General features: G+C 64.1%; 2 protein-coding genes across 3 annotated transcripts in view; one reads left to right on the top strand and one right to left on the bottom strand.

Annotated features, from left to right (window-relative positions):
* Positions 1–3,566, bottom strand: part of NRBP1 (nuclear receptor binding protein 1) — a gene marked incomplete at its 5' end in the record, with an annotated part of 31,661 nt that extends 28,095 nt beyond the window's left edge. For both annotated transcript variants that reach the window (XM_084262474.1, XM_084262475.1), the window contains one exon: positions 3,360–3,566. In XM_084262474.1, the coding sequence (XP_084118600.1) occupies positions 3,360–3,566 (207 nt within the window). The remainder of the gene's footprint in view (positions 1–3,359) is intronic.
* Positions 3,567–4,565: 999 nt separating this feature from the next.
* PPM1G (protein phosphatase, Mg2+/Mn2+ dependent 1G) lies at positions 4,566–19,695 on the top strand. Its single transcript, XM_084262192.1, has 10 exons — positions 4,566–4,735; positions 9,434–9,503; positions 11,335–11,420; positions 12,421–12,553; positions 14,827–15,296; positions 15,726–15,863; positions 16,638–16,872; positions 18,126–18,255; positions 18,547–18,649; positions 19,025–19,695. Exons 1-10 carry the CDS (start codon positions 4,616–4,618, stop codon positions 19,208–19,210), a joined length of 1,671 nt encoding a protein of 556 aa, XP_084118318.1. The 5' UTR covers positions 4,566–4,615; the 3' UTR covers positions 19,211–19,695.
* Positions 19,696–21,416: the final 1,721 nt, after the last annotated feature.

Below are 21,416 nucleotides of genomic sequence, written 5' to 3'. Positions count from 1 at the left end.
GGTCCCCTAGGAAAGCAGCAGTTTGCAGCACACCAGGAGAGCCACACTGGGATGTACACAGCAGCAGTGCAAGGGGCAGTCCCACTGCCTGCAGCACTCAGGGACAGGAGAGAGGTGCCAGAAGATGCCCACGTTGGTTGTACAGTGCAGGGAGTGGTGATGCTGCCTCCCCTTGCACAACTCCTTCATCCCACAGGTGCCCTCCACCCTGGCTGCCACCTCACCTGGGCAGCAGCTCCACCCTCAGGGTGAAGCACCTGCTATTCAGCAAGTGTTGCACAAAAAGAAGCTCTGGGGAAGATTCACGTTCTCTGTCTGGTTAAAATAGGGTCGAGCAAAGCTGTCAGCAGCATTTCCCTCAAAGACTGCTCTAAACTCGCACAGGGGTTAATTACACCCTTTGCACTACAGAAGCTCCTGTCTCTGGGACACGTCACCACCGGCGGAGCGCACACAACCCCTTCTTACGCTCCAGGTACAAGCAGAACAGAACGGGAGAGTCCGGCCGGGGGGACCTGCAGGGGCAGCGGCCCCTCAGCTCAGCGCTGAGCGAACGGCGGCGCCTGTCACCGGGGCACGGTCACGGCGCCCGGCTGGCCGCGGGCAGCGCCACGGCCCGGGGCGCCTGTTCCGGGGCCTGGCGGCGGAGAGACGCCCTGAACCCCCCCGGGCCCAGCCCGGCGCCGTTCCCCGTCCTGTCGCGGGTGCCGGGCAGAGGAGCGCTCAGCACCCCGGGGCGCTGCCGGGCGGGACGAGGCCGCCCCTCTCCCCCAGGCCCGAGCAGGAGGCGCCCGCCGGCCCCGCACACGCCGCTTCAGCCGGGGGCTGCGGGGCGCCCGGCCGGCCCCGCCCTCCCGGTTCAGCGTTTCCCCAGCCCGGGGGTGGGGGGGGGGGTGACCCCGGCCCGGCCCCGCTCCCCGGCCGGGACCCCAACCCCGGCGCAGCCGCCGCCCGCACGAGGCCGCGACTGGGCGTGGCCGCGGCGGGCAGCAGCCAATGGGAGGCGGCGCCGGTGATGTAACGCTCCTCGCTGCCTGCCATTGGCTGGGGCAGCCGCCCCTCCGAGAGCCGCCCCGCGGCCGCTGCCCGTCCCGGCGGACGCGGCTCCCCCGGCCGACAACGGCTGCCCGGCGCCCCGCAGGAGGCGGCGGGGAAGCCGCCGGGGGCCGTTCTGCCGCGCCACGACCATCTTGTGGCCGGGGCCGGCCGCGGGGGCACCGGCACGGCTCCCGGCCCGGGCGCGGACCCGCCGCGGTCCCGGGGCGCATCGACGGGGCGGGCGGCGCAGCCCCACTCCGCCCCAGGCGCGCGGCCGGCCCCCGCCCCGTCACATCCCGCCGCCGAGCGCAGCACCCGGGGAGGAGGCGCCGCCGGGGCGGGGGCAGCGCCGACCCGCAGAGCTGCCGGGGGGCTGCCGGGGAGGTGCCGGGGGGGCTGCCGGGGGGGCTGCCGGGGAGGTGCTGGGGGGCTGCCGGGGGGGGCTGCCGGGGGGGGCTGCCGGGGGGGCTGCCGGGGGGGCTGCCGGGGGGGCTGCCGGGGAGGTGCCGGGGGGGCTGCCGGGGGGGGCTGCCGGGGGGGGGCTGCCGGGGGGCTGCCGGGGAGGTGCCAGGGAGCCGCCGTCACGCCCGCAGCCCGTGGCGGGGGCGCGGCTGGCTCGAGGGGCACGTCGTTGCTCCCGTGCACTGGGTGCTCGGGCAGCAGAGCTCTGGCTTCCCAGTGAGTCCCACGCTGCAGTGGGGGGGTGGCTCTGGGGACAGCGGAAGGCGCGTGGTGTCAGACGGTAGGAGGGGCTGAACGTCACCCCCCAGGCCCGACCATGTCACACACCGACGTGCAAAGTGAAGAGATGACACAGAGGTTGTCTGCGTGGTCACTAGGAGGGAGGAGGCCCACACACGGGCCAGACACCGCAGCAGCACTTCCTGCGCCCTGGCCGATGAAGGCTCCAGAAGCAGAGCCCCTGAGTTCACCCCAGGCCTGCCAGAAGCTCGTCTGGTGGCCTCCTGCAGCCACTCAAGGAGGCACAAAGCTGGTGCCTCTGGCAGGAAGGCAGCACCTTAGAGCCACTCTCACCCTCGAGCCAGGAGACGACCATTGGCCGTGCTGAAGTTTTAGGGAACTTCTGGTGCTCGGGACGTGACCTGATGGGGAAACCGAAATCCCCAGCAAACACTAGAGCCTCCTGAGTCTCACTGCACACACCTGAGGATACAGACACGCCTGGGAGGACGTTTATCTCTCTGTGTCAGTGGGCTGTGTTAAATAAAGCACACTGAAAGGGCCACACAACCTGCACGTTGGCTTGTTTCCCCCCAGCACATGCCAGCTCTGCCACAGTCACAGCAAAAAGCACTTGGGGTTATCATAAAGAATAAACTGTGGCAGGCAGGATTAGGGTTACAGCCACAGTTACAGCCCAGGCCATAGAGCTTCACCAGACAAGCACGTTCTTACCACACCACACTAGGACTTAGCTTGTATTAACAAACCCAGGGCATCTTTCAGGCAAGCAGAGGTGAGGAACTGCAGGGAATCCCTGACCTTACTTTGACCTCCAAATTTACATCAGAATAAATGACTCTCTCCTCACCCCCAGAGCTTGAACTGTGCCTAAAATAATGGGTAAAGCCCAGGACAGGTTATGCTTAGTCCTGGCTCTGCTGAGAAGAGCTACATCAGCACTCCCGCTGCAGCAGCAGAGCTAACGCTCGCTGTCTTTCAGCGACCAGCCCAGCCAGAGCAGGCTGCACTGAGCCAACAGGAACCAGAAACAGCCCCCAACAAGATAAACAGAGCACAGCAAAAGGTGGAAAAAGGGAGAGGTCCAGATCAGTGAGATCTAATCTCCCTGTGTCTTCACACAGAACTCCAACACGCGCCACAAGAGGCGGGTGGGAACTGGACAAGCCCAGGAGCGAGTCTGTGGGAACTACCTGTGCTTTACCCTGGTTAAAGGCTCCGGCCCAAGCCCAAGGCGTCGCCCCAAAGCAGGTGAGAGCAGTGACTGGCTGCCTGTGCAGAGGCACCGCTCGCTTCACCCTCCCTAGCAAGCACCAAGGACTATGGAGTCGCTGCTCCTCCTCACGCTCCGAGCTGCGGCACAAGACACACGGAGGGAGCCGCTCCCTGCCCCAGCACAACGGCAGCGGCCCCGACACCAGCCGCACCGCAGCGCCTGAGGCGCGACCCGCGCAGGGAGCGCGGCAGCCTGCGCCCCGGCCTCACCCCCGGGCCCACAGACAGCCCCGCGGCCGGCAAAGGGCCGCCCCGGGACAGCGAGCCCTCGGCCCCGGGGCCGGGAGGCAGGAGGCCAGGCCGCCCGCGCCGCGCCCGGCCCCGGGCCCCGGCCCGGCACCCACCTCCTCGCGTCGCTTCTGCCAACGGCCGCACGGCGACTCCTCGAGGATTTCGGACTCGTCCTCGCTCTCCTCCTCCTCCTCCTCCTCCGGGGGCGCCGCGGAAGCCACCGGCGCGGACACCGAGGTCATGCCCGGCCCGGACGACGCGGACTCGGGCTTGGAGTCGGAGCCGCCGCTCGGCACCTGCTTGGACTCGCCCTCCGACATGCTGCGGTCGCACAACCTGCGGGCCGGAGGGAAGGGCCGTGAGGCGGCGGCGGCGGGGCCGGGCCCGACCCGGCGGGGGGAACCGAGCCGCGCCCGCCGGGCCTGTCAGCCGGGGCCGGGCCGCGCCCCACGCCCGCCGGCGGCGCCCGGACCAGTCGGCTCCGGCCCAAGGGGGGCCGGGGGGCGGCGGAGGGCAGCGCTGGGGCGGGGAGCGGGGCGGGGGAGCCGCGGGGGCCGCGGGCTGCGCGCTTACCGGGCCGGGCCGGCACCTCCCGCTCCCCGAACGCGTCGCTGCTCCGCCGACGGGCCGCCGCCAACCGCCGCGCTGCGTAACGCGCCGTCCGGGGCGGGGCCCGGCGCGCCGCGGCCAATCAGAGCGCGGGAGCGTCCCGTCAGCCGCCGCCGACTGGCCGGCGGGCGGGACTCGGCGGCCGGAGGCGCGATAGGGGGCGCCCGCGCGGCCGCTGCGTGACGGGGCGCCAAGCGAGGCGGGGCTGGCGGGGCGCCCGGCGACCAATGGGAGCCCGGGAGAGGCGCGGCCGGGCGCCGCTCATTGGCCGGGGGGCGGGGCTGCGCTGGCACTGGGTGCCGGGGCCGCGCCTGCGGGGCGAGGGGCGGCTCCCGGCGCGCCCGGGTCTCTCGGTGGTCCCCTCCCTCCCCCCTCTCGCCCGTCCCTTCCCCGGCACACGACGGGCGCGCCAGCTCGGGGCGGCAGGACGGGCTGGCCCCCGGGGGGCTGCCGCAGCGCCCGGCCCCGCCTGGCGGGGGGCGGCGCCGTCGGGAGGAGGGGGCCTCCGGGCCGCCTCATGCCGCGCGGGGCGCGCTCCCCGCCGGCGCGCCGCGCTAGCCGCCACCCCTCTCTATGGTAGAGCGCTTCCGGGCGCCGCGGCCGCGCGGGCCGAGCGCCGTCCCCCCGGCCCCTCCCCCGCGGCGGCGCCGCAGCCCGCGCTTCCGGCCGCGCGACTTCCGCTCGGCGCGCGCGGGTGGGTGGTCCCGCCGCCCTCGCTGCCTCCTCGGGCCGGTCCGGCCGCGGGCCGCGTGGCCGCGCCATGGGCGCCTACCTGTCCCAGCCCAACACGGCGAAGAGCTCGGGGGACGGCGCCGGGCTCGGGCCGCGCCCGCTGCACTTCGGCTTCAGCGCCATGCAGGGCTGGCGCGTCTCCATGGAGGTGAGCGGCGGGCGGGGGGCGCGGGCCGGGCCGGGGGGCGCGGGGGGGGCCGGGCCGGGGGGGGCCGCGGGGCCGGGGGGGCGCGGGGCCGGGGGACGCGGGGCCGGGGGGGCGCGGGCCGGGCCGGGGGGCGCGGGCCGGGCCGGGCCGGGGGGGCCGCGGGGCCGGGGGTCGGCGCCGCTCCCGCCGGGAGCCGCCCCGCGTTGTGCGGCGGGCGCGGGGCCTGCCGGGCCCGCCTGGCGGGGAAGCCCCCGGGGCCGCGCCGGGACCCGCGGGCCGAGCGCTCGCTCTGCTCTCCGGGCGCGGCCCCGGCGCCCGGCTCCCCCTCTCCGCGGGTTTACCCTTCCCCAGGAGAGGCCGCTGGAGCCGCTCCCGCCGCTGCCCCCGGTGTTCCCGGCTCACGGGCTGGGCTGGCGTTGGGCCGGGGCAGCGTCAGGCCGCGGGAGGCCGGTGTTGGCCCGGCGGGGGGGGGGGGGGGGGGGGGGGGCTGTTGGGGCGTCTTTGTGCAGCCGCCGCTGTACGGGCGGCGCGGAGCTGCCGGGGCCGCCTCCCGGCCGCGCTCCGGCACTGCCCAGCGCGGGCCGCGCAGCCCTGCCCCGGGCCGCGCCTGCTCCGACCCTCCTGTCCCGTTCCTGCTGCTGCTGTGGGTTCTGTGCTGGGGGAGGTTCGTGAGCTGCACTGACTGGTGCTTCGCTGGAGACAAAACAGAGAGCAGGGGGTTCCTGCCCACCGTGTGCATCAGGGCCCAGAGAAACCTCTCGTGCCAGCTCCAGGGTGGAAATTAATCACAGAATCCCAGGGCTTGGTCCCCAGAGCCCCTGGGGTCCCACCCCCTGCCCAAGCAGGGTCCCTGGGACAGGGGCTGGGATCTCTCCAGAGAAGGAGACTCCACACCCCCTGGGCAGCCTGTCCCAGGGCTCCCTCACCCTCACTGGGAAGAAGTTCTTCCCCACACTGGGGGAAACTCCCTGGGCTCCAGCTTGAGCCCATCGCCCCTTGTCCTGTCCCCACAGACACTGAGCAGAGGCTGCCCATGGCCCCCTGGGTCCCACCCTTCAGCTCTTGATCCCCAGTGATCAGATCCCCTCTCAGGCTCTTCTCTGCAGGCTGAACAGCCCCAGCTCCCTCAGCCTTTCCTCCCAGGGGAGATGCTCCAGCCCCTTCAGCATCTCTGTCCCTCCTCTGGACTCTCTCCAGGAGATCCCTGGCTGGTTGATCCCAGGGAGCCCAGCCCTGGACACAACACTCCAGCTGGGGCCTGGCCAGGGCAGAGCAGAGGGGGAGGATCCCCTCCTGTCACCTGCTGCCCACACAAAGGCAGGAGAACTGGTGCTCGTGCTCTGGGGACGCACTGGGAGCCTGTGGCTGACCGGGGCCGTGTCTCAGCTGGGCCACCCCGCTGAGCTCAGGAGGTGACACGGAAGTGTTGGTGGCACAGGAGGCCGTGGGCAGCAGAGCCCCTGCCTGGCAGCTGGCCCAGCTGGGAGGGTGCAGTGCTGTGAGGGCGGGTGGCTTTCCAGCATCCTCAGCCCAGAGGTGGGGAGCGTTCTGAGGAGACACACCTGGCTGGGGGGAGCAAAGGGCTGCCCCTCTTCATGCTGCTGCTGGGCTGGAGTCGCACTCCCACAGGTGGGACGTTGGCTCATCTCACTTCTTCCAGGTCTGTTCCTGCTGCTGTTGACCTCTGGAAGCTGGACAAGGCCCCAGGCCCACAGCTGTGTTCCACAGCTGACCTTATCTCCCCGTGGGCAGGCGCAGCGCCGAGATGTGCCCCCGCTGCCTTATCACAGCCCCTGCCTTTGGGCTGGACCTGCTGCAGACTGCTGCACAGCCAGGGATGGGAGAGAAACGTGTCTCACACACAGCTGCAGCTCCTTGTGCTCCCTGGAGTCCTGCTCTGTGCCTTCCCTCTGACCCCTCTGTACGGCTTGGGGGCAGCTCCGAGTCTGCGCTGGGGGCTCCAGCTGGGCGCCGTGTTACTGAAGCCGGCTGGAGTGTGTGCAGGGGGAAAGAAATCCCTGTGGAGGGGCTGTCAGTGGCCTCTGAGCCACTCTTTGTGAGTGCCCAGGTGAGGTGGGTGCACAGGTCTCTGAGGAAGTGCTGTGATAAAAGTCCAGAGAGGCTGCTTGGCGAGTCGGGAGGAGTTTTGGGCAGAAGGACAAGGGTACAGAAGGAATGAAATAGCACTGGCTACTGTGGGCACAGAGGGAAGGGGAAAAGCTGAAGGTGGGCTCACAGCAGAGAGGAGTGCTCTGGGGTACAGTGGAAGGTGCAGGAGGCACTTTGGAGGTGGCTGGATGGGGGGGTCTGCCTGTCTGAGATCGGTGCTCTGACCCCGTCTGCAAGAGGAGGCACCACCAGCCCCTCTGTGCAGCTTTTGTTTCGCTCCTGGGCTCAGGCAAAACGCCTGTGCTTCAGAAGAGACAAGGATCTGGTGCAAAATGCAGAGGTTTAGCAGGCTCACTCTCAGCTTTAACTTGTTTGCTGGTTGCAGCTGAGTTTGGTGTTTTCAGGGCCGCTGCAGTAGCCAGCGAGGTGGCTGGGGGAGGCTGGTGTCTGGACTCTGAGAGCTCTTGCTTGGTCTGGAGAGCAGGAGATGGTGTGGGCAGTGGCTGCAGGCAGCTTCCCAGGCCTGGCAGCGGGGATGGAGACCTGTGTGCCAGGCAGGTGCCCTCCCAGACGCTCCTGGTCCATGTGGAGCCACCGGTGCTCGTGTCCAGAGCGGGGTGGAGCCCGCCCTGTCCAGGGGCTGAGCCCCCAGGCTGCCCAGGGGTCCGGGGGCTGAGCCCCCAGGCTGCCCAGGGGTCCGGGGGCTGAGCCCACGCCTGGCTGTGTCTGGCTGCAGTGCCCTGCTCTGTGCTCAGGCCGTGTTGGGGTGAGTAGGAGGGAGCAGAGCTACTGCAGGTCCCGGCACCGGGTTCCCTCCACAGCAGCGCTCGCGGTGCTGGTGCTGAACAAGCCCTGTCTGGTCACCTGGGGCTCTCCCAGCTCCTCTGTGGGGTTTTGCTGCCTCAGTGGCTGCTGTGGGTGCTCTGAGCAGTGAGCATGCTGGTGCTCTGCTTGTTCTTGTCCTTTGCCACCTCCAGTGAGCACACAGTCAGATAATCACTTCCCAGTGTGAACTGAGGTTGTGATTGCCCCTTCAGAGGCCGTTTGCATCGTGTCAGGAGCCTCAGAGCACTGAGTGCTGTGCAAACCCAGAGCCTCTCCTTCCCTGCTTGGTGGAAACTGGGGGGAATGGAGCTCTGGTGGGGCTGTGGGACCGCAGAGGGTGAACAGCTCCAGTCTGAGGTGTCCTGGGGTGAAACAGGAGGAGAGCCCAGCAGCTGCCTGGCTGTGTGTGGGTACAGGATGCCTGGGCTGTGGCTGGCAGTGTGGACACATCCAGCTCTGAGCCAGCTCGTGGGGTGCACACAGTGTTTTGGGGCAGCTGTGGCACGGTTACTTTCACAGCCTGAGCCACAGCACAGGGACTGGGGGGTGTTCAGAGTGCCAGGGGTGTCCTTGAACAGCGGCAGGTGGGGGGCACGGTCGGGCTGTGGGTTGGGGCTTGAGTTTTAGGGGTGCCTGATGGGTTGGGCGGGTTTGGGAGAAAGGTTCACTCTGTCCAGCAGCTCTGGACTTTGCACCAGCATCCCCAGGTTGGGTTCACTCACCCACAGCCTGGCTGTTGCATCGTGGTGGTCCCTCCATCAGTCTGCTCTTCCTGGGAGGCCTCTTGGAGAGGAGCAGTGCCCAGTGTCTGTAGGTCTTTGGTCTTTGTGGTTCGGGCGTGCGCACAGGGAAGGGCTGGGTGGATTGGATCCTCCAGCCCAGCGTGCCCCTGGGACACCCCTTCCCCCTGAGGTGCTGGGGTTCCTGGGGCTGTGCCTGAGCCCAGGTGAGTGTCTCCCCCAGGGAGCGATGCCTGGGGCTGTGCTCCGGGCTGGTTGGCTGGTCGCTCATCCTTTGCCTGCTTAAAAGGCAGGTGAGGGGGGCCAGGCTCTGCCTGTCAGGGAGCTGTGCCAGTGGCCAGCAGCACCTTCCAGGAATCCCCTGTGGCAAGGAGCCTTTGTCCTGAGAGAGGCTCTAGGCTCTCCATCCCAGCTGTTGGTTCTCTCTGGATGTGCCCTGCCAGGCTGCCTTTCCCCTGTAGGACACGCAGAGCAGAGCCTGGGGCTGGCTGGGGTCAGGAGGCTCCATGTTCGACCTCCTGACTGCACTGGCACTCAGAGTGGCTTCCCAGTCCGTACAGCTCTTGCCTGGCACCAGCTGGGGGAGAGGCTGTCAGTGGGAATGGCTGGGCTCCATCGGTACCAGTGCCAGTGGTGCTCCTGCCCCACTCAGCACCCCTCACCCTGGGCACCAGCTCCTGCAGCGTCCTGCCCGTGTTCTGGGGCTGCTCCAGCCGTGAGCTCGACCCTGGCTGGAGTCTGGCTGTGCCTGGGCTCGTGCTGGGGATCCAGAGGGGTTCCCAGCACAGTCACCTGGTGACAGGGCTGTTCCTGCTCCAGCACAGACCCCACCTCGAGACTCAGAGCCTGCACCTCACTTCTGGAGACAGGTGCTTGCCAGGAGAGCGTTGGTGGGTAGGGGAGGCTTGCTTACTGTGTGTGCTCTCCCTGTGACAGTGCTCACAGCCTCCCTGTTCCTCCCTCCCACTCCTCTGGGGTGTCTAGTGCAGTGAGTGTAACTCCAGACCCCTGCTCTCTCTTCCAGGATGCTCACAACTGCATTCCTGAGCTGGACAGTGAGACAGCCATGTTCTCAGTCTACGATGGACACGGAGGTAACTGCACCGCTGCCTTCTCCCCAGGGCCCTTCTGCGTGCTGCTGGGTGGCTGCTGGGGCGCCCACCCCTCTGTGCACCCCTCCATCACCACACTTCTCACTCCTCCTTGGGAAGTGCTGTCTTTGACAGATCTCGACTCAGGTTTGGAAAGGTTCCTCAGGTTTCTAGAGGGAAAATGATGGGCTGATAGAAAATTGAAATGGGATTTGTATTCCATCCTCTGAAACTTCTGAGTGTGGCTGTTTTATGGTGAGTGACCTGGGCAGGATGATCACAGAAGAGTGGCAGTAAGGAAAGCTCTGAGATCAGAGCAAAGGTCTGGCTCTAGCCAGGATGTTCTGGTGGTTGCCCACAGAAAGGGTGAAGAAACAGAACATGCAGATCCATTCCCTCATGTATTTTCCCAGCTTCAGTGCCCCACTTAAGGTCTCCCTGAACTAAAGGTTGAGTCTTACAGGCAGGTTTGGGTCTTACAGACACGTTTGGGGTCTCTTGATGAACCCCCTGACTGTGCTTTGAACCAGGTCTGTGTGTTTGGTAACACTTTGCTGAGGATGGGTCTTGTACAGAGCTTCAGACTTTGCCCTGGGTGTGCTGCCTGCCCGTTTCACTGCAGGGTCCCAGCCCCTGGGAGAAACCAGGTGAGGCCCCAGCTGGAGTCCTGTGGCCAGAGCTGGGGCCCAACACAAGGAAGATGTGGGGCTGGTGGAGAGGGGTCAGAGGAGCCCCGGGGATGCTCAGGGGGCTGGAGCAGCTCCCCATGGAGAGAGGCTGAGGGAGCTGGGCTGGGTCAGCCTGGAGAAGAGAAGGCTGTGGGGGGACCTCACTGCAGCCTCCCCATCCCTGAAGGGACCCCAGGAACAGGAGGGGAATGGGCTTGTTAAAGGGCAGAGCCTGGCAGGACAAGGGGCTGGAGTGAAGCTGGAGGAGGGAAGGGGGAGAGGAGAGACTGGGGGGAAGTTCTTTGCAGAGAGAGTGGTGAGGGGCTGGAAGGGGCTGCCCAGAGAGGGGGTGGGTGCCCCATCCCTGGGGGTGTCCAAGGCCAGGTTGGCTGGGGCCCTGGGCACCCTTGTGTAGCTCCAGGCCTGGAGGTTGGTGTCCCTGCCTGTGGCAGGGGGCTGGAGCTCTGGGACCCGCCCAGCCCAGGCTGGGATTCCATGATCCTGATTACTGAGCTGTGGGGATGTCTCCAGCCTTTGAACATCGTCCAGCTGCTCCAGGAGCGGGTGCTGGGCTCGAGCTGGTGGCTGGTGCTCCAGGGCACCCTCTGTGTCAGCCTGCTGCCCTGGGTGCTGTCCCCTCGTGCCATCCACACTCACCTTCCTACACCAGGACGACTGCTCTGCTAAGCAGGACCCCCACCCTCCCCAGCCCCCTCCCCAGGCTGTGGCAGCCTGTGCCTGTTGGTCTAGAACACGGGTTGGAGCACACGCTGCCTGTGGCTGCTGGGCAGGGACTGCTGATGCGCTGAGGGCACTTGCACTGACCCACAGCTGGTGTTTCCCTCTGCTGGCTGTTTATCCCTGTGCTGAGGTGTGAGAAGAGACCTCCCTGGGTAAGGCAGGCCCAAACACTTGGCCAGAGTGCTGAAAGGGGCCTGAGCTCCTGCTCAGGAAGCTTAGAGCATTGGCCAAACCCCTTGGGTAGGAGCTCGGTGAGGTTTGGTGGGGTCGTCAGCAGACCCCGCTGTCCCAGAGGGGAGCAGGAGCTCCCAGCACCCTGTGCCTCAGGTCTGTGTCCCATCCTTGCCTCAGGAATTGGGTTTCTCAGGAGTGTGTTGTGGCTCTGGGACGAGCAGCCCCTGTGAGTGATTTCTGCTCTCTTTCAGGGGAAGAAGTTGCCCTGTACTGTGCCAAGTATCTTCCTGAGATAATCAAGGACCAGAAGGCCTATAAGGAAGGCAAACTGCAGAAGGTAAGAGTCCAGCTCTGCCCCAGCACAGCTAAGCACCCACGCAGGGGAATGCCCTCCTTCAGGTACCTCATGCTTCTGTGTCCCTGTCCCTCCAAGGTCTGTCTGCCCTGTCTCCTGCTCTCGTTTCCTTCCTTGTTCCTAGGAGCATGTGCTGGGTGTTGATGGTGTTTCCAAAGATGAACCTTATTCTGTTCCCTGGTTTCCTTCCTTGGCCTCTTATTTTAATTTTCAGACTCCTTCCAGTCAAGGGGAGGGGCCCTGGCTCTTTGGGGGGCTCTTTAGGGGCAGGAGGTCAGTTCATGTCCTGCTTCCACCACACAACCCCCAGTTTTAACTCTCCCTCCTGGTGCTGGGGGTCGGGTATCCCACAGGTTGGTGCTGGGATCTCGGGGTGGGGATGGGGGGTGAGGAAAGGCAGAGCCTCCAGGACCTCTGTTCACATCCAGAGGGATCAGGTACTCGGGGATACAGGCTAACACAGGACAGGAACAGTTGGACTTGATGATCTTGAAGGTCTTTTCCACCCTGGTGATTGAGGCTGACTTGGGCTGCAGCCCAGACCTGGGCCGGGCTGAAGCTCCCCAGTGCCGTGCTGGTCCCGAGCTGGGTGTGCTCACTGTGAGCCTGCCAGTGTGCTGAGCCGTTCTGCACAGCACCCTTGGGTGCAGCCCTGTCCCCAGCCCTCAGGCTCCAGCAAGGCTGGTGACTCAGTGTCCTCTCACATCCTCAGCGGTGCCCTGGGCACAGACTGGACCCCAGGATGTGCCCTTTTCAGTCTGAGGGTGACAGGCACAGGTTGTCCTGGAGGGGATGGAGTCTCCATCCCTGGGACTGGATGTGCTCCAGCTCTGGGTGTCCCTGCTGAAACAGGGTGAGGGACCCCAGGGGTCTCTGCCAGCCTCAGCCAGTCTGGTGTGTGTTCTGAAGGAGGCTGGGTCACACAGGCACCCCTTAGGGCAGGGGAAGCTGTGCACTCTCTCATGTCTGTGTTCATACATAGGCCCTGGAAGATGCTTTCTTAGCCATAGATGCCAAGCTCACCACTGAGGAGGTGATTAAAGAGCTCTCTCAGATGGCTGGGCGACCCCAAGACGATGAAGATGAGAAGGAGAAGGTTGCTGATGAAGATGATGGTAAGTCAGCTGCCCCCGAGCAGACCGGGCTGGAGTTCCAGGCCAAGGACTAGGCAGTTGGGCTGTGTCTCCCTCAGCAGGAGGCTTCTGGGGGGGCTTCAGCTGGAGTTGAACTGCCCCCTCAGCACTGGTGCTGGGGAGTTCCAACTCTGGGTCAGTGAGACCTGTGTGTAACCAGCCCTCCTGTCAGAGCCTGGGGCCTCCTCCCAGGGTGCAGAGTTCTGGGGTGTTCCCATGCCTGGGGGCTGGGGAGTGGGCTGAGGTGTGAGGGGAGCAGTGTTTAGGGCTCGTTTCCCCTTGGGGGTTGCAGGCACCAGCTGCAGGCAGGGCTGAGGTAGCTCCTGCTCTGACAGCAGCCCTTTCCCTCACAAGGAAGCAGCGAGCTGTTCCACCAGCACTCGGCTGCCAGACGTGACACCAGCTGGAGGGAGAATCCAGGGTACATCCTGTGAGTGGCCTTGAGGCAGGTGTGACATGGTACCACCACCCTGAGCCCCTCGTGCTGGCTTTGTGGCCCTCACTCTCTAGCTGACAGGGACACAGTGGTTTTCTGTTTGGGTGGTCAGGGCTGGGGGGTTTTGGGGCTCCTTTGTTGGGTTTTTTTGTCCTGTACTTCCAGGAGTATTTGGGATCTGGGTGTTTCTTTCCCTTTTGGAATTATCTACGAAGATGCTCAGAGGGCTGGAGCAGCTCCCCATGGAGAGAGGCTGAGGGAGCTGGGCTGGGTCAGCCTGGAGAAGAGAAGCTGTGGGGGGACCTCACTGCAGCCTCCCCGTCCCTGAAGGGACCCCAGGAACAGGAGGGGAATGGGCTTGTTAAAGGGCAGAGCCTGGCAGGACAAGGGGCTGGAGTGAAGCTGGAGGAGGGAAGGGGGAGAGGAGAGACTGGGGGGAAGTTCTGTGCAGAGAGAGTGGTGAGGGGCTGGAAGGGGCTGCCCAGAGAGGGGGTGGGTGCCCCGTCCCTGGGGGTGTCCAAGGCCAGGTTGGCTGGGGCCCTGGGCACCCTTGTGTAGCTCCAGGGCTGGAGGTTGGTGTCCCTGCCTGTGGCAGGGGGTTGGAGCTCTGGGACCCTTGGGGTCCCTCCCAGCCCAGCCCAGCCTGGGATTCTATGATCTAGCAAAGAACCTTCTGGCCAAGGGGATGTCAGGGGGGAGCGGTGGTCGTTGGCTCATGGTGTAGGGACAGTCACCCTGTTTCCCCCTGGTGTCCTGCTGGGGAGACGCTGCGCCTGCTGCAGTGTTGCTGAACAAGCTGCACGGGGAAGTGGTGGGTCTGCTTCCCTCCCAGCTTGGATGAGCCACACCAAGACACAGGAGGCTCTTTACCCTCCAGCCTCACATGTGATTCAGTCCCCCTGTGCTGCCTGTGAGCAGCTCAGGCAGCGGGTGACCCGCAGGCTGCATGTCAGCTGCCATCAGACACCTTTCCCTGCCACCCTGCAGCAGTGGCACAGGGCAGGCTGCTGGGCCCAGCTACACCAAGGGCAGGGTGCTGCCCATGGGACACAGCGACCCTGGGCAGCGACACAGGCTGGGGGCAGGGGGCTGGAGAGCTGCTGGGAGAAGGACCTGGGGGTGTTGGGTGAGCTCAGCCTGAGCAGGAGCCAGCAGTGTGCCCGGGGGGGCAGGAAGGCCAAGGGCATCCTGGCTGGTGTCAGAGCCAGTGTGGCCAGTAGGGCTGGGGAGGGGATTGTGCCCCTGGGCTGGGCACTGGGGAGGCTGCAGCTCCAGTGCTGTGTCCAGTTCTGGGCTCCTCAGCATCAGAAGGACAGGGAGGTCCTGGAGCGAGTGCAGAGAAGGGCAACCAGGCTGGGGAAGGGGCTGGAGGGCAAATCCTCTGAGGAGCAGCTGAGGGAGCTGGGGGTGTTGAGCCTGGAGAAGAGGAGGCTGAGGGGAGCCCTTCTCCCCACCTCCCCTGCCCTGCCAGGAGGGTGCAGAGAGGTGGGCGATGGTCTCTGCAGCCAGGGGCCAGGAGCTGGGAGGAGGGGCAATGGGCTCAAGCTGCCCCAGGGCAGGGTCAGCTCAGCTGGGAGGGCAAAGTTCTTCCCTGGCAGAGTTGTGGGGCTGTGGCACAGGCTGCCCAGGGAGGGGGCTGAGTCCCCAGCCCTGGGAGTGTTTAACAGGGGGGAGATGAGGTGCTGAGAGATCTAGGGCAGCACAGGATGGGAATGGTTGGACTCCAGGAGCTTAAAGGGTTTTTCCAGCCTGGGGACTCTGGGATGTGTCTGGCTTTCTGACTCTCCTTGTCCTCACCCCACCCCCTCTCCATTTTCAGTGGATAATGAGGAAGCTGCTCTTCTGCATGAAGAAGCCACAATGACCATTGAGGAACTTCTCACACGTTATGGACAAAACTGCAGCAAGAGCCTCAAAGCCAAGCCTGTGCCTCCAGCTGGGGAGAGCAGCACAGAGGGGACAGGCAAGCAGCATGATGGGGAGTCAGATATGAATGGAGAGGCTGACCCAGGGGAGCTTACCGACCTCAAGGAGAGGAAGAATGGGAAGCCAGATGAAGAAATCACGGGTATTTCCTCCACCTCAGACAAAGCCAGCGCTGGAGGCCACAGCCCTGCTCTGCAGAAGCCTGACCTAGGCAAAGGTGACGAGGCCGTCACCTCTTCTACTGGGGAGGCCGGGCCCTCCTGCTCCTCCACGGGGAAGCCCCAGCGCACAGCCAAATCCAAATTTTTTGAGGACAGTGAGGATGAGTCAGATGAGGTTGAGGAAGAGGAGGAAGACAGTGAGGTAGGAACCAGCGCTGGGACAGAGTGGCCTTCTGGCTGGGCAGAATGCGTTGCTTACTGTGGTACTTGAGCTGCGAGCCTCTGGCTCATCCTAGGGGTGTCCTAGGAGTAGGTTTCTCAGGCTGATACTTGGAGACCATCTCATGGGAGTGTTGGGGATTGTGTAGCTCACCCTGAAGGAAACATAACCTCATCCCTGCAGCGACCGTAACGAGAGCCCCTGGTCTTGCTGCATGTGCCATCCCTTCATCCGCCGTGGTAGCTGAAACCAGCTGCTCTGGTCGCAGGCATCAGGCACGGGGGGAACCTGCCAGGTCATCTCACTCCTCTGGGGCCAGCGGGTCACCCACCCCAGGGCAGGGGGGCCGGCTGTTGGGGAGAGCGTGGGCTGTCCTTTGTGACTCGGGGTGCTGTGTCTCGCTCCTTGCAGGAGTGCAGCGAGGATGAGGATGGCTACAGTAGTGAGGAGGCAGAGAACGAAGACGACGAAGATGACACTGAAGAAGCAGAGGAGGATGAGGATGAAGAGGAGGAGATGTTGTTACCAGGCATGGAGGGGAAAGAGGAGGTGCACATTCTGTTCTTGTGTTGTGTAGTGTGGGGCCGAGGGCACTTGGCGGGGGGGGTGCTCAGCAGGGAGTTACTGCCACTGGGACAGGGATGAAACACCCTGCTTGTGCTGCTGGAGCTGAGCAGAGCTGCTGACAGCCTGAGCTCTTGCAAAAGGCTGTGGGCTGGGGATGTGGGCATCAGGTTGGGGTCTGACCGGGCTGACACTGCTGGGTTTGCTGCGCTTCGGAACGGCCCTGGGGCTCGGCCTAGAGGGGGAGGGCACAGGCACAGCCAGGGCACTGCTCTCAGCCAGGCCCAGGCTGGGGCTCCTCAGCTCATGGCCAGTGGGCCAGGGACCCAGGAAAAGGGGACTGCAGCTTCCAAGGTGCCACCCTTCTCCCTTTGGAGAGATGGCTGGGCTGGGGCTGGCATCAGCACCTTGGAGCTGAGGGCAGGGAGGACACGTTGAGCCCTGGAGAGCCCTGAGCCACTGGTGCTTTGTGGGGCTGAGGTTTGGTGTTACCCTGCCCCTCAGTGAACAGGCTCCTGCTGTGTTTCCTGCTGCCCTCAGGCTGTTCTCCACCATTCTGCCCGTGCTTACAGGGGAAGGGGCGAGACACAGCACTGTTGGGTCGGGTCCCTGCTCTGCCTGCGGTCCCGAGTGCCGGTTTTGGGGGTTGGACCCAATGATCTCTGGAGGTCCCTTCCAACCCCTCAGATTCTATGATTCCCTTCTCCCTCTGATGGGCAGCAAGAGAAAAGTCTCAGCAAAACCCTGTGTCTCTTCCAGCCCGGCTCCGACAGCGGGACCACGGCTGTGGTGGCGCTGATCCGGGGCAAGCAGCTGATCGTGGCCAACGCCGGCGACTCGCGCTGCGTGGTGTCGGAAGGCGGCCGGGCCGTCGACATGTCCTACGACCACAAGCCCGAGGACGAGGTGGAGCTGGCCAGGATAAAGAACGCTGGGGGCAAGGTCACCATGGACGGGAGGGTGAACGGCGGCCTCAACCTCTCCAGGGCCATCGGTGAGCGAGATGGGGGTGCTGCTGTGCCCGGCTCCGCGCGGCACTGAACTGGGTTATGGGTAGAGCCTGGCTGGAGTTCGACATGGTGAGATACACGTCTGACTGGGCAAGGCGACTCTATCTACATGGAGAGTGGGGAGGGGCTGGAAGGGGCTGCCCAGAGAGGGGGTGGGTGCCCCGTCCCTGGGGGTGTTCCAGGCCAGGTTGGCTGGGGCCCTGGGCACCCTTGTGTAGCTCCAGGCCTGGAGGTTGGTGTCCCTGCCTGTGGCAGGGGGTTGGAGCTCTGGGACCTTTGGGATCCTTGGGGTCCCTCCCAACCCATGCCATTCTATGAAGGCGGTCGTGGAGCTGGCAGCATCAGTGGAAAGCAGCACCTGGGTCCTGCCAGGCCCTGATGCAGGCAGCGTGGCTGCGCCAGCAGCTGCTTGTCAGGAGCCACGTCCTATAAACTGCCCCAGAGCCAGGCTGTTGACTCCAGTGGGCTTCACCCCGTTAGCAGGCTTTTGAAGGACCTGGGTGCGTCACTTCCAGGGAAGGGGACTGTAACAGGCTGCCCAGGGAGGTGGTTGAGTCACCTTCCCTGGATGTGTTCAAAGAAAGGGTAGATGAGGTGCTCAGGGATCTGGACTTGATGATCTTAAAGGTCTTTTCCATCCTTGTGATTCTGTGATTCCTGGGTACCTGACATGATACCAGTTTGAGCTCATGTTCCTGAGCCAGCCCTGCCTTTCAGTGGCACAGGCTCTATGCCCCTTGCTGCAGAGCTTCAGGCAGCACCTGGCTGTTGTTTGTACCCATCTTTTGGTCTCTAACGAGCAGTGTTGGAGTAATTAATTGCTCACGAGACCGGCCATGTCTGTTAGCAGCCAGGCAGGGTCCTGGCCCAGTCAGTGGCTCCAGTCTGAGCAGATGAGCTGCTGGGAGGTGTTGAGGAAAGGGAGCAGCACTGAAGATGTTCTGGGAAATAGAGAAGGGAATGTCAGCAGCTGCAGGTGTGAGGGGAGTCCTGTGCAGAAGGACCAAACCCATTGAAATTATCCTATGGCAGAGAGGGAAAAAGACACTCAGGATGTTTATCTGGGGAGCCCCTGCCCAAACCTGGTGCCTTGGACACGTGGCAGGTTTCTCTCTGGTGGTTCTGGCTGTGATTCTGCTGGGGCCGCCCTTTGGCAGGACAGGGTTCCTCACCCTTCGGGATGGGCAGCATTCCCAGCACCAACCCACAGCCAGACCCACCCTCCTCTGCCCCACAGGTGATCACTTCTACAAGCGGAACAAGAATCTGCCTCCAGAAGAGCAGATGATCTCTGCCCTGCCCGACATCAAGGTGCTGACAATAAACGATGACCATGACTTCATGGTCATTGCCTGTGATGGCATCTGGTGAGTAGTGGGGGAGCAGCTGTGCCCCTTGGGCATCACTGCCCTGGCCCTTCCCTGGAGCTGGGCTTCAGGAAGGCCCAGGGGTCCTGGCTACCTGTCAGCCCTTTATGCCTCACGACCTCAGAGAGCTGGGTTGGGCCCCAAGGAGCTGCTGTCAGTGGGAGGGACATCCCAGTGTGCCCAGAACCCTCCGGCTCCTCACCGCACGCAGCCTGGTTCCCTTGTACCCCACGCTGTGGGCTCCCTCAGGCTGCTCCCTTCACCTGCCCCTCTGACCTCTCCGCTCTGCAGGAATGTGATGAGCAGCCAGGAAGTGGTGGATTTCATCCAGTCCAAGATCACCCAGAAGGATGAGAATGGAGTCCTGAGGCCGCTCTCCTCCATTGTAGAAGAGGTAAGGCGGGACCCTCCCCGCGCCTGCGGCACACGGTGCCCAGTCCAGTGCCCAGCCTGGCACCTGGCTCTGCCCTCTCATCAGAGCAGGTTGGGCAGCGTGTGGGGTGTCTGGGCTGCAGCCCTGGCTGGAGCTGGGAGCAGACACACCCCCACATCGGGACCCAGTTGCTTTGGCGCCCCGACTGGTGTTTCTGACCTCTGGGCTGTTGTGGAGCCCAGGAATCTCCTGTTCCCTCTGGGACTCCCGAGGCTGCTGTGCTCCTTGCTGTGGAGGCAGCCCAGAGCTGCGCCCAGTCACTGGAACGGGCTCGGTGTCTCGGGTCGCCCAGCGCTGTCCCTGCGTGCACCCCTAACCGGTCCTGTCCCCCCTCAGCTGCTGGATCAGTGTTTGGCTCCAGACACCTCAGGGGACGGCACCGGCTGCGATAACATGACCTGCATCATCATCAGCTTCAAGCCCCGTAACACACACCCGCCCGCCGAGAGCGGGAAGCGGAGACTGGAGGAGCCGGCGGCGGAGGAGAACGGCGCCGACAGCAAGAAGGCCAAGCTGGAGTAGCAGGGACTTGGCTGCGCGCTCACCAGACTCTCGTTTCTTAAACATGCTGAACTCAAGACTCCCAAGTCTTGTCCTTTTTTTAGCCTTAGCAGAGGCCTTGTTTGTCCGTGTCCTGGGGGGGTGGGGGGTCTGGTTAGCGAGGGCATGTCCCACTCTTCATCTGTAGCCATTCCAAAGAGGGAGCCGAGGGCAGCGCTGCCCGCGGGCACAGAGCCCCCCACAGCTGGCAGCCTGTGAGCGCAGAGCCCTGTGGTGAGGAGCAGGATGTCCCCCCATTGTCTCCATGTGGTTGTTGCCATTTCTGTGCCTGTGAATTTCTGTTTGGAGGGAAGAACTTTTTCACTGTTGAGGTTTTTTTAATCTGCACCCGATTATTTAAGGCCCGTTCTGGTTTTATTTGTGAAACAATCTGGCCGTGGGGCTGCTGCCACGCCGCCTCCTGTTGTACACTTCCAATCAATACGTTTTTTCAAACTAAAAGCCCAGAAAATGTAGCTGTACTTTGGTCCTTGGTTCTTTCCTGGAGGTGTGGGAGCGAGGAAGGTGGGATGGGAAGGAGGACACCTGTCCCTGGTGTCCAGGCACCGTGGGTGGACGTGTCTGCAGCTCTCAGAGCAGCTGGTTTCTGCAGCGTTTGGGGCTGTGGCCTCTCTGTCACCTGGAGATGGCTCAGCTGAGGAGAGCCTCTGGAGACAGTTGGTGCCTGCTGAAGGGATGGGGGTACCGGTCACCCTCCTGAGCGGACGTGCAGCGTGCTGTGCTCCTGGCTGCATGTGAGGGGTGATGAGAGGCAGCAGCCAGTGTGCCAGGTGGTGTAAAGGTGGGACAGTGTGCATTGATACTGCTGGTGCCTCTGCAGGAGTGAAGTCACTGGACTGCAAACCACTGAGGGAGATGCCCGCTGCCTCTCCCTGCTGCCCCTTCCACCCAGCATGCTGTGGCACACGGGGAAGCACGGGCAGGTTTGCAGGTCCCGTTGTGCTGAGGTTCTCTTGTCACAGGGGTGCTCCAGTCTTCCCTCTTCAGAGGTGAATTCCTCCCTCCTGGTGCTGGTCTGCAGCTTGGCCTGGTCCTGCCACTGCGGGTGGGTGCATCTCGTACCATCCTGTAGCGTGGCAGCCAGACTGGTGGCTTCTTGGGCTGTTTGTGTGCTCAGAAACTCTCCGGATGAGCTGATGTGTTTCCCTGAACGGAGCTGCCTGAGTCAAGCACAAGAGGTTTTATCCCTTGCCAAGTGGATTCCTACAGGTTTGTCTGACTCTGGCGAAGGGGCGACAGTCGCTGGTGCTTCCTCCCTGCTGCAGAGGAGCAGCCCGTGCTGCCTGTAAACAGGCTGAGCTATCAGAGGAGCGTGCTGGAAACACTCCTGGAAGCATTTGTTCTGAGGTTCCTCTATTCCCACCTGTCCTTGTTGGCACAGGAACAGCGGCAGCGCTGCAGAGCCTGGGCCCAAGGGTGGCTGCTGGCTGTGCTGGGATGTCGTGTGGCTGTTGCTGGGGCAGATCTGCTCAGTGGTGTTACAAGCGGTGCCTGAGTTGCAGAGTTCCAGTGCTGGGTTCCTGCTGCGAGGCATCGGGCTCAGGGGTTTAAACTGTGGTAGGTGTGTGATGCCAGACTTCCCTCACGTTAGTAACTTGCACTGAGGGGTAACTGGGTTTACACCAGTTAGCAGGGGCGCTGTGGCTGTTCTGTCGTGCTGGTTTCTAATGGCAATGCTTTGGTTTGTCACGCAGCGTATCGCAGACCCTCACAGCAGCAGCTGTTGTCATTACCCTAATGAAGCTTTTCAAAGAGCAGAGGCGGGAGCTCTGCCAGGACACCCTGGTAGGTTATACGATGCCAGCCGGTCCCATGAATCCAGGGCAAGCCTGGGGGCTGCTCTGCCCCAGCGCAGACCCCCAAGCCCCCAGGCCTGCTCTGGGCTGCAGCTGGCCAGCACCAAAGAAAGACTGTCTGAGGAGCCCCGTGCTGCCCTCAGGAAGCTCGTTGTGGGCATGTGGGACCTGTGGGTGCCACGGGCTGCTCTGACCGCAGAGCCCCACCCCAGCCCCTCCCCGAGCCGCTTGGTTTGCCAGTGGTGCCAGCTGTGGCTCTGCCGTGACATCCCAGCCCTGCACAGTGCTGGTGCTGAGCACACAGTGCCGGTCACCAGTGTTTGTACAACAGGACATTCCCCTTCCCTTTCCCTGCGCCAGCTGCTCGGCCT

The sequence above is a fragment of the Gallinula chloropus genome (genome assembly GCF_964237585.1).
Source record: "Gallinula chloropus genome assembly, chromosome: 3".
NCBI lineage: Eukaryota > Metazoa > Chordata > Aves > Gruiformes > Rallidae > Gallinula > Gallinula chloropus.
This window is presented reverse-complemented; position numbering and strand designations above follow the sequence as displayed.